The sequence below is a fragment of the Athene cunicularia genome, assembly GCF_003259725.1.
Source record: "Athene cunicularia isolate RWA chromosome 10 unlocalized genomic scaffold, athCun1 chr10_part1, whole genome shotgun sequence".
NCBI lineage: Eukaryota > Metazoa > Chordata > Aves > Strigiformes > Strigidae > Athene > Athene cunicularia.
Genome location: NW_020799112.1, coordinates 16,870,891 through 16,882,111, shown reverse-complemented (window position 1 = coordinate 16,882,111; position 11,221 = coordinate 16,870,891). Strand labels below are relative to the sequence as shown.

The 11,221-nt window shown below is 38.2% G+C and overlaps 1 protein-coding gene across 1 annotated transcript in view; it reads right to left on the bottom strand.

Annotated features, from left to right (window-relative positions):
- Nucleotides 1–11,221, bottom strand: part of ABHD17C (abhydrolase domain containing 17C) — a 28,396-nt gene continuing 17,175 nt past the window's right edge. The window contains exons 2-3 of the mRNA XM_026856159.1: nt 5,319–5,498; nt 1–1,526 (exon numbers count right to left, since the gene is read on the bottom strand). Coding sequence (XP_026711960.1) covers nt 1,307–1,526; nt 5,319–5,498 — 400 coding nt within the window. The 3' untranslated portion in view covers nt 1–1,306. The remainder of the gene's footprint in view (nt 1,527–5,318; nt 5,499–11,221) is intronic.

Here is an 11,221-nt window from a genome sequence, read left to right as displayed (position 1 = left end):
GCAAGCTCTAATCCATGCATCCTTTATTCCATTACAATCACTGTGTTGCATTCTAGCAACAGGACACAAACTGCAATCAATCGCGATCGATTTATACAACAATCTGAGGCTTACAGTACATTTAAGGCCTTTAAATTTGGAAAAAAATTAGACCTATGCTAGTAGTGTAACAATTTTTAAGTGTCTTGCATTTCTGATGCATAATCTGTGCGATTCCAGTGTCAAAGAATCAAATTACTTCTAAACTAAAAAGATCAGCTCAATGAAAATTTAGTTACATAAATTCATCAAAACATAAATGTGTAAATTTTTTTTTTTTTTGTCCTGGAAACTTTATAAAACTTTAATAGCAAAATAATATAGGGATAAAAACATATTTTAACAAAATGTATTCAATCATATACAAACCAGAATTTTGCAGTTTATTGTAACTAGACTTAAATTAAAACTACCAATTAAGAATCTATGCACAATGTAAATTCAAATATGTACAGTACTTTTAAAAAGTCTACAGGAATGCTTTACAGAAGGAAATGTCTGTTATGGCTATTATTCAGACCATCTGAATATTAAAATGAGTTTTCTAGTAGTAAATTTACACATTTATTTTTTAAACAAAAGCGATTTTGTCCCTAGTTCCTTTAAGAATATTCCAGTTATGTTTATACAGGTAATGAAGAGGTTGTTACAGAGTTTAGCCCCATATAGTAGTTTGCTTATTTTTCAGGAAAAAAGTATATTTAAATAATTTACTTGGGAAGATCAGTAAGTTAACAAAAGAACACTAGAAGGGAGGAGGGGGAACTTCATCACAATAACTTTCCAGTTACAATACCACAGCTAGAAACTTTACAGAGAAAGCACTCCCTTAGATTGAACCCATGAGTGATTGTTCAGAACAAGCTGTAGCTCATAACAGTTGTGTTCTCCACACTGAGAACACTGGGAAAAAAAGTCTTTGTAGGACAGAATTATAAACGATCTGAAGTGAGACAAGAGAAAACTGATCTTCAATTAATACAGCACTAGGTAAAAAGTGTCCCCATAAGCAGCTAGTATTCCCACTTCCTTCAGGGCAACGAAGCTAAAAATTGTTGGAATTACAGTAGTTGACCATATTTGTGTGCATTAGTAGAATAATTTCCAGATATAAAAGACAAATTTCGTCAGATGTTTGATTAGAACACCCTAAAGACAGGGTATTTCTTCATAGTATAAAGCTATTACAGCTATCCAGTTAAAGCATGTGCAAAACCAGGTAATTTCTTCCGTTCACAGTAACTGAGGTAAAATCAGGTAGGCTTCTTCAGGAGTTGGGAAGTTCATGAGATATGAACTGTTTTAGTCTCTCTAAGTATTGTGCATAAAGCTCTATGTCATTATGCCCAGCCCCTTCCACCCAGAGGGGCTCTACTGCTCGTGGACATCGCTCGTACATGGCCAGGCCGTGGGAGAAATCAATTACCTCATCTTCGGTACCGTGGATTACCAACACAGGAGAGGTTACTTTAGATATCTTGTCAATGCTGGGGGATAGAAAAGAAAAGCACATCTTAGCTATTGATACATGATCCAGCTACCACTGCATGTTTTTAAATGGCTCCAAACCACTGGAACTGTGCCCGAGTTGATACGGAGCAAGGCTCAATCCCCAGACGTATACGGGAGCCTGCACTGCCATCACCATCATCCCACCAGTTCTAATGACAAGAAGCTCAGATGGGCAGCACACAAAGTTTGGCACAAAAAAAAAAAACCCCAAACTGAGTGTATCTATCAAAAAAACCATTGAGAGGCAAGTAAGATTCCATGGGACATGCTGCCAGTGTGGACTCTTCACATTACACATTATCACCTTCCAATTTAACAGATTAGGAGCTAATTAACTACATTCCAGTCATAAGACTTCGTTATAAAAAAGCCTCGTGAGGTTTGAGCCTGTTTTTAAACCCCCAAATTAGGCAAATTCAACTAAAGAAAAAAATCTGTTCTTTGTACTAATTGTTTAAGTTCAAATGATGAAAGAAAACTGTGGGAGAACAGCGTTACACCAGGATATTCAACTGCTAACCAAGAGGAGCTCACACGGGATTTTACTTCATACAACCAACTTCCTCCCCGGCTCTGACTGCAAGGTGGCCTTGAAATAAACTTGTTTCCTTTTGTTCCAGCTACACTTCCCAGACCAGTACAGCTAATGACCACCTCTCACAGGAAAGTGGGTTCAGAGGAAAGGGAAGAGTGACAAAGGTACCTTCATACCTAATTGTTCAGGCCAGAAAACCCCAATTATAAAGCATACTGGCAGCACACAAAATTCATAGTGGTAAACAGCAGCTTTCTTTGACTGTCTTCATGCAGCTTTTATTTCCAGACAGCCATTTCATGTTGCTGCTTACCAGTAATTCCAAATCAGTATATAGACACCAAGTGCTAATGAACTCTCAGCTTCCTACCAGCTCCACTTACATCAACAAATGGAAGAATTGGCTCAAGGACATTATGCAGAGTATGGGATGAAGTGGGTGGGAAAATTAGTATCAGAAATATTTAACAGAAGGACAAGTCTATTTCTTTACGCTATCTAATAAAAGACGTTTGGATTTTCCTGCTTCTGAAGAAAGCATGCAATTTTGGTTAAGACCAGAGATTTTACGAGTGATCAAGACTGCTTAAAATTATTTAAAAATGCAGATGCCAACATACACTGATTTAAAAACAGGTTTAAAGAAGCTTTATGAAAATATAAAGTTAATTAAAAATTAAGATGTAGACTGAGGCACTAAACCTCACACATATAAACCTCAGCATTTAGTATTCTAGAGAACCGTCATTGGTATTCCAGTAAACAGCTGAGTGTAAACACATTTCTGTCTCCGTCTCAATACTTCTCCAAAAAAACAAGCTTCATGTCATATAAAGAGGAAAAGTGTTATTTAAAATTAAAATGCAGCCTATTTCACTTTTCCTGTCTGGAACTTGAGTTGTGTGCAGCTATGCTGAATACAGAAAAATATCCCAAGAACATAAGAGACACATCGGAATGATGCAGATTTCTTTTTTTTTTTCCATAATTTTCATCCCCAAATTAGTATCATAGCCAAATGGAAATACTTTATAATCAACATGCTATATAAACTGAAGCCTTAAGCCCATGAAGGGTCTGTCCCTGAGTTCCACAACGTGACAAACATGTCAGCTACAGAGATGTTTATACATAATTTTAGTGGCTAGATACTAAGTTCTCATTTATTGTAGGACACCAGGAAACCCCTTTCACTTCAGCATTCAGATAATGAAACTATTTTTTCCACATATATTCACAGACCATTAAGCTAGATAATATTTGTATTTTGCAGAAAACTGGAAAGCGTCCCATTGCCAACTCAGCGACTCATAAGGCAGTATTTAAACTGCACATTAGACTTACTTAATATTCTTAGCCATACAGCTCTGCAGCTAGAAAAATCTACAGAGACCAAATTCGCATGGCGTCCCAACATAAAATGCACATAATAGCAATTCACTGTGGGTGCACACAGAACTATTTTGTTTCCCACCGGGAAGACAGACAGTTGAACTGCACACATTCATAAAAGTGCACTGCTGTTTATTTTCACTGCTTACAGTAGAAGTGAAGTCAGACTGACAGCAATGAACAGCTCAGTAGGGTAAGAACAAAATACTCAAGTTCTACAGTACATCTGTTGTCACTGTTCCCCCCTCCCACTTTTTCTTTTTTAAAGTGTTATTTGATTTGGCCGATACCAGCTAATCATGGTTACTTTTGTAAATCAGAGCTATTTTTAAGGCTTTGTTTTCTCCCTCTCGCAGAAGTATCTGTAAATATTTGATTTCAGGTTTGAGGATGATGAATGAATTGGGGTATAGGTGTATGACTGCACCTTCAACAATTTAATTATTTAATTAATAACCTATTCGGAAGAATTCTAAGCATGGGGACTGGACATAGGTACTGTGAGAGCCACTATTACTGGGTCACTTGCTCACTATCACTTCTAGCTGGTTTAGCATACAGATTTCTATTTATGGCCTCCCCCACCTTCTAATTTTTATCTGTTGTAACCAAAATAAAGCAAACATTACAAATGCTATGAATATCCCCTACTACACCCATTGCAAACATGATCTGAAGCAAAGCCAAGCTTTGCGCAAGACTTCAGTGAGTTTCTGCTGCCTTCTCCCTTCCACACATCATTTAGCTTTTTACCTGTGCCTCCCCTCACAGCCCCCAGGTCTATACACACTGCTATAGAGACTGGCTTCCCTTCTCATTCTCCCATAATTTAAACCGGGTAAAACGAGAAGTTTTAACAGATTCCTAGAACATCTGCTATTCCCAGGACCTCTAGTATTCCCAAATATCTAGATACTCTAATTTAGGTCTGTTCCAAATGAAACACCAGGCCATAGAGGCAACTGTTTTATCTTGAAACCAACTGTATATAGCCTTCAGTATGTAAAACATTCTAGAACATCCTAAAACAAGATAAAAATCTTCCAAAAGAGGGGCAGTATTACTTAATTTTGGTCACAGACATTAGGATCTTACATGATGTCCATCAGGGAGGAACGAGTACAAGTCTCGGTATCTTTAGTGATTCTATATGGACAGCATGCAAAGATGCACAAGGGTTTTTACTTACAAGGACCAAAGGTAAGGAAACACTAAATGCATTCCATTGAGATTATACGTGAAATGCAGGATTAAACCAAAGTGTGAATCACACCAGTCTAACACTCTAGCCTCTGACCCTCTCGTTTTCTCCCTTTAAAAGCAGCAATTACCCATTCTTTTTTATCTGCTGATCTGGTAAAACTATAGCAATATTTTAACAAGCAGGTTGAAAACAGCACATCCATTCAATGATATCATATTACCTTCTAAATCAAAGTTGACTGAGATGTTAAGTGTACAATTACTAATTTGTTAGTCATTCGCCTGAAGGACTTAATAGTGTATTATCAGTTGTTAAGCTACTACTCCAAACTTGACAGCATAAAAATTCTGGTATTAACAACCCATAACACAAAAGAACAGGGGAAAAATTAGTTGTAAACACTAAGGCTTTATTTGTTCATTGAGCTGACTATCATGTCAGTTTGACACTGACATCAGCCTCTTTCTTATCTTACACGGTGAATCTCTGCTTGGATTTAGAAGGTGTGCATACCTTAAATTTAAGAAGCAGGTGACAATTCAATAAAGTTCCCTGGAAAGTTAAACAACTAGTCCTTTTTCAACACCTAAAGAGCATGTCGAGTATAGAACAGCCCTCTGCAGCATTTATACATACCTTGGAAAAGCATCAAAGCAATAGGTTTTCCTAGTGTCAGGAAAAGCTACCCGTAATCCAGACATCAAGGGAGAATGAAGGATTACTGCTGCACACTCGTACCGAGATGCCAGGTCTACTGTAGGGACAGTACCAATACTCTGACCATAGAGAATAATGTTCTCAGGACTAACACCATACCTGTAGAGAAAAGAAACATCTCTTTAAGAAACAAAACAACACATTTTGCATCACAAAAAACAAACTATCCAAAACAAACGAAAGAAGGAGATAAAAAACAAAGCACCCTTCCTACCCATTGTAGCTCCTTAAAATCTGTTTTTAGGAAACACTAGCTTTCAAGTTGAAACTTTAAAATGGTCTAGTAAAGAATAAAAATATTACACAGGCTGAAAAGAGCTAGCCTCCAAAAAAGGAATGTCAGTTTGTTCATTAATCTTCACCATCTTCACGAACACCTCTTATCTTGCACTCCACAGCACAGCAAATCATAAATTAGATTTCTCCCCTATCCAGAGTCACTCTCAGGAATTTCAATTAGATATTCTGGAGGCTAACAACCTTTCCACCGTTAAACAAGATAGTTACTCCTCTGCCTGCCTTTCTTTCCAGGCAGCTGGAACAAAAAGACTAAACTGCCTTTTTAGTGTAGCTAAAGACACCAAAGAGGAGAAGAATTTGAGAGGATAGTTCTGTTCATTTTTTCAGTTTCTGGTCAGTGTAAATTGTTCCTTTCTTCTTTTCCAGTTTAAATATGTCAAGCTTATTTTGTAACTGTAAAAACACATCATTCCATAAAACTGAGGGTTCACAGAGAGTCATGGATGGCTCCCTAATACTCCTATCCAGTCTACAAAACGGTTCTAGTTTGTGTGCTAGTTTTTACTTAAAGTATGCAAAATATAAAGGAATTTGGACGGGATCGAGGAGGAACAACAGTGGCTAGGAAGAAGTGAAGAGTACAACAGTATTTGGCCACTACAGCTTGTTAGGGAAGCTGCAAATCAAAGCTGTTACTCAGTTAATTATAAAATACTTACCCAGAAAATTTCTATGTATAACTCCCCTTCCTATTGAAAACTGTATAAAGAATAATTGAGTGCAGAAGAGAACACATTTCTAGTAGAAAATTATTTGTGCAGAACGTGTCTTTTTGCCAGTCTACACTGTCTACTGTCCTGCTGTCACTGCTATGACTGTGAAAAAACCTACAGTTCAGGCTATGCCAAATGCACACCTGGAAGGTTTCAACTTCCTTGCCAAGCTGATAGTGAGGTGTACGGTAGGCCTGGGTAATTCTTGACTTTCAAGCAGCTAAATGACTGGGTATGTGCAAAAGAGAGAAAACTACAATGGAAGAATAACCAGTTAATAATTAAAATTACAATAGAAGAATAATCCAGTACTAATCATTCAACTACAGGCTGTCAAGATTGCCTGGCTTTATGATGAAGTTAAAACTAGACTGGATGATAGCCTCTGTGAAACTGGAATTTTCTTAATATTTCTATACTGCTGAGCATAAGGGTGCTTTTGGCATCTACTGTAATATGAATAAGCAGCTGTTTAAAAATATCTCCCTGGAGTAAAATTTTATCCTCTTGGTAACCAAGCAGCAGCTCACGTTGGTGGTCTATCACCACAGCCATGGCCTGATGTTTTTACAGAGATGTTGTGAAGCTCTTTTAGGAGAATTTTTTATGCCTTACTGTTAGAAACAGTCCAGCAAACAGTCATAAGAGCCTAGCCTATGGTACACATATTAACAGGATTTTGGAGCAAAGCCTTTTTTCCTCATGGACTTCATTCAGGCTGTTGGGTAGGGAGAGCTGGAGGCATGTACCTTTGAAGGCAGCACAAGCATCCAATTTGGTGATCTACCAGCTGCTGCATTGTTTTAAAACCAGGTAGAAATGCATCAGCATTAGGGAATACAAGAAAACGGGACTGGAACAAGATCCACTATGTGGCACTTAAATGGTAATGGAATGATATTAATGCTGGTAGGTTTTGCAATACCATCCTGAACTCCAGTATCGTGAGAAATGCTAAAGTCCTCTTCCTACAAGGTTTACAATCTAGGCAGAATATGGAAACAGACGTTTGAAAGAGAATCACAGGATAACAGGGCAGCGTAGGGTAGCAAGAGAATTCTTTCAGCATTTACAATTGCTTTAGTATGGCAATTTTGTTTAACATTTATCTGCTTTGGATTCACACCATCCGATGTTATTTTGTTTCTGAAGAGAGCTCATATTGTAAGCGGAACACCTTGCTGCTGTGACAATAGGTACTCTAGAAATAAACAATTTCAATTTCACAGTATGCCAATTAAAGTCAGATACACTTTATAGCATCATTAAAAAACCCACAGAGCTCTCTGAATTTAAAGCAGCCCTTCATCATTAAATAAGTGCTACAACTATTCAGTATCTAACTCTGCAGACAGGCAATGTGACCATTTTGAAAGAAAAAAAAAAAAACAACACAAAACTTTAAAAAAGTATCAGGACACCAAATTAGTGCACTTGTAGCCTGTCATTAGGTTAAATGTCTTTTCTGCTTTGTATTCTTACTGACAGACAACTAAAACAATCTCTTGGACCATTTTAGTCAGGGACAGTCCAATTTTCCAAGACGGAAGAGTTACTGTAACAGATTTATCTTTTTAAGCCCTTTACCATTAGGCCATCAATCAGAAGGTGAGACATAACGCTTACCACGAACATCAGCAGGAACAGCTACATGTAAAATTTATTTACTGTGAGGCCAAAGGACATATGACATAAGCAAGGTCCATGAATAATTGACATGTGTGAGGTTCTTGGAGCTGAAAGCCAGGGCTTGGCTCCGTGATACTCTGTCTTCAAGAACGCTGCCCAGCTGGTGACTCAGCAAGCACCGTCCGACTGAAGTACAAAATGACCTGGGGAATTCATCTTTAAAATACAGTATTCTCTGAGCAAAGGCTGAGTCCCTTCCCCACTCTTGCAAGCTCCCCTGTGGTATTAGATTCTTGTACAACAGGAATAGTGATGCAGAAAGTGATTTTTTTCCCCCCCCCCCCCCGTGTTACTGCCTCAAATTATACAAATTGGTTTTACCAGAAATTCTGGTCTCCTTCTGCACACACAGTTCATGCTTGTGTAAGCTGGCTATTAAGAATCCACACCCCAGACTTCTAATTACCCCTGCACAAAGTAATAAGAGCCCTCAGTCACACCAAGAGGCCAGTGGGACAGAGGACGTCGGGAGGGTTGCTGACAGCGAGTACAGCAAAGGAGGACGGGACACAATCACCTCTAGCTCAGTCTGCTTAGCTGTATGGTTGTGGCTTGGGCTATGTCCCTCCTCAGTTTCCTCATACGACACAGATGATGGTATCAGTTGCTTTTGTAGAGTACTTCATGTTTTCTGGTTGACAGCACTATGTACAAACTATGCATTGTCATAAAGCATCCCTAATTATGAGCATAAGACACTGACTCCCTCCCCCGCCTCCAGGGCTCCAGCTTTGAGTGATACATATGGAAAGTTTACCACGGCTATTTTTACTCTCTCCTTACTCAGTTGAAAGCGCTAGTGAAATGCTGCTTCAGGGACTACAGACGTGTCACACAGCTGAAGCCCTGCAATGCTCACGGCCAAAGTTACAGCATCTGTGCCAATCCTCAAAGGTGCTAAACGCGTATTCATTAATGAGGCCAGTTCTTCTTTCAGACTTACTGAATCAGTGAAGTTGACCACAACTTGTATTTTCAGTTTTAACGCTGCTGTCCCAATACCCCTTACCTAAACTGGAAAGTAGATAGAACAGCATGGATATAGCAAAAGCAACAAATTAATTTTTGAAAACAGTCACAGTAACTATCTAGGCAGAGCATTTTGACTACACGAGCCCCATTTCATAATGTTGTTGTGATCGACTTGTTTAACTGCTACTAAACTGAGGTGGCTGCTGGTGGTCAAGTTTTTCCTTACAACACAGTATATAGAGATAGGCCAGGAAAACAAGGCAACTAGTCCATGTGTTCCTGCAAGGAGACCAAGTTTGAAACTGCACTCCTCTCTCAAGGGAGGCATCAGTGAACCAGTTAATTTTTAGGACAACGAAAATCCAGCATGCATCAGGAATGACACAAATCATGGCACATTTGAAGAAAATAGTGATTTCTAGAGTATTTTTACTAGAACATACATGTGCTCAGTTATTATAAGATCTTCATAAGCTATTCTTCAAGTCTTTTTCTTCCTGTTTATACAAACCCATTTGTCACAACGTATTATTTGCTCACTCCCTTTTCAAAATACATTGCCTCTAAATGTAACGATCTAAATTTTAATCGCTTAAGAAACACAGATAAGTTTTTCTATAACATCATTACACACTTCTATAGGATATGCATCTACATTTTCAGAAATAAGAGGCTATTTAATGCAGTATGAATCTAAAAATCTGATTTTGGGGGTACAAAAGCAAAACAAAAATCCCCAATTAAGTAAAAATCCCACATGAAGACTGCATATGATGAACAAGAGTTTATGTTGTAAGACCTTTAGTGCAGAAAAACTCAACAAGTTCAGTCAATAAACATTATTGTAAGTAATTTACAATATCAGAACAAAACACTGAATTTCAAAAAGTGCTTCAGCAAGTACCACTCCAGCACGTCAGCCAAAATACCACAGAAATTACAGCAGATTTTCAACCTAAATGCCAACACCAAATTGAGAGCAAGGCATTAGATTAAGGATTTTTTGGTGTTAACCATAACAACAACTGTCAAATGAGAAAAATCAGAATTACTTCAAGATTCATAGGAAACCCTGGCACACAGCAAGAGTTGCTGTGCCAGCTTGTCACTCCAGTTTCCTGAATTCACACAAACATAGGTCTAAAATTCTTCACTGTTTTATTGAGCACAATAGACACTGACACTGATTCTTTAAAATATGTGATGTCTTCTTCCTTCCCTACTTCCTTCCTGTCCAAGTCTACAAGCACTGTGTGATTCAAGTTCAGGTACAGCAGACTCCGAGTTCATATTTTCATTGTAGTAAGAGCCAAAAGTGGTTTCCATAGTATTCTGGCTTATGAAGCTGCAAAAAAAGGGACAAATTTTTCTGGCATATATCCCAGCACACTGTCACAGGAGCAGATGAGTAATTCCACAAATGTGTTCACACTCAAAATAATTTCAGTGGCTGCCAGAGAAATTTAATCAAGGAATCTGCCACAGGTTTATATCACTATTATTTTACTGCCGCACCAGATAATTATTTGGTTATGCTGTAAAGAAAGCCCAGTGCTAATCAATATAGGGTAACTAATCCTGGAGTTACAGAATGAACCTCTGACTCCTGAAAATGCCCTCTTAAAGGTTATTTTGGAAATTCATTATTTGCAAATACCACACTACTACAGGCTTGCTGGACTATGTGACTGTAGTGCTGATCCAGTGATGTACCAGCTCTTCTATTCCATAAATCAATTGATTGAGTGGAAGCAATTTCTAGGTACTTCTTCGGATGATCATTTGCACTGCAGTACCTTAATTATACTGAAGCGTGAATCACTACAACTGCTTCTTGATTACTGTCCTGTGATAATCAGTGATCTGTTATGAAATACTGAGAGCTGTACTTAAAGTTCAACCAAGTCCTAACAAGGATATTAAGTATCACTGGTGAGCTTAAGGGACCATGACAAAAGCAGGTGGATACACACTGCTGAGTAGAGCAGCCAGGGCAAGTTTTCCCTGAACAACCAGGGTAGGTAAAGGAAAGCTGTTTCATGGCATTCTCTGGTACAAACTGTAATGAAATCGCATTTTAAATTCACTGAATTATGCTAATCTACATTAAGTAGCTTGGGGGCTGAGGGTTGGGTGTCTTTTTTTTTA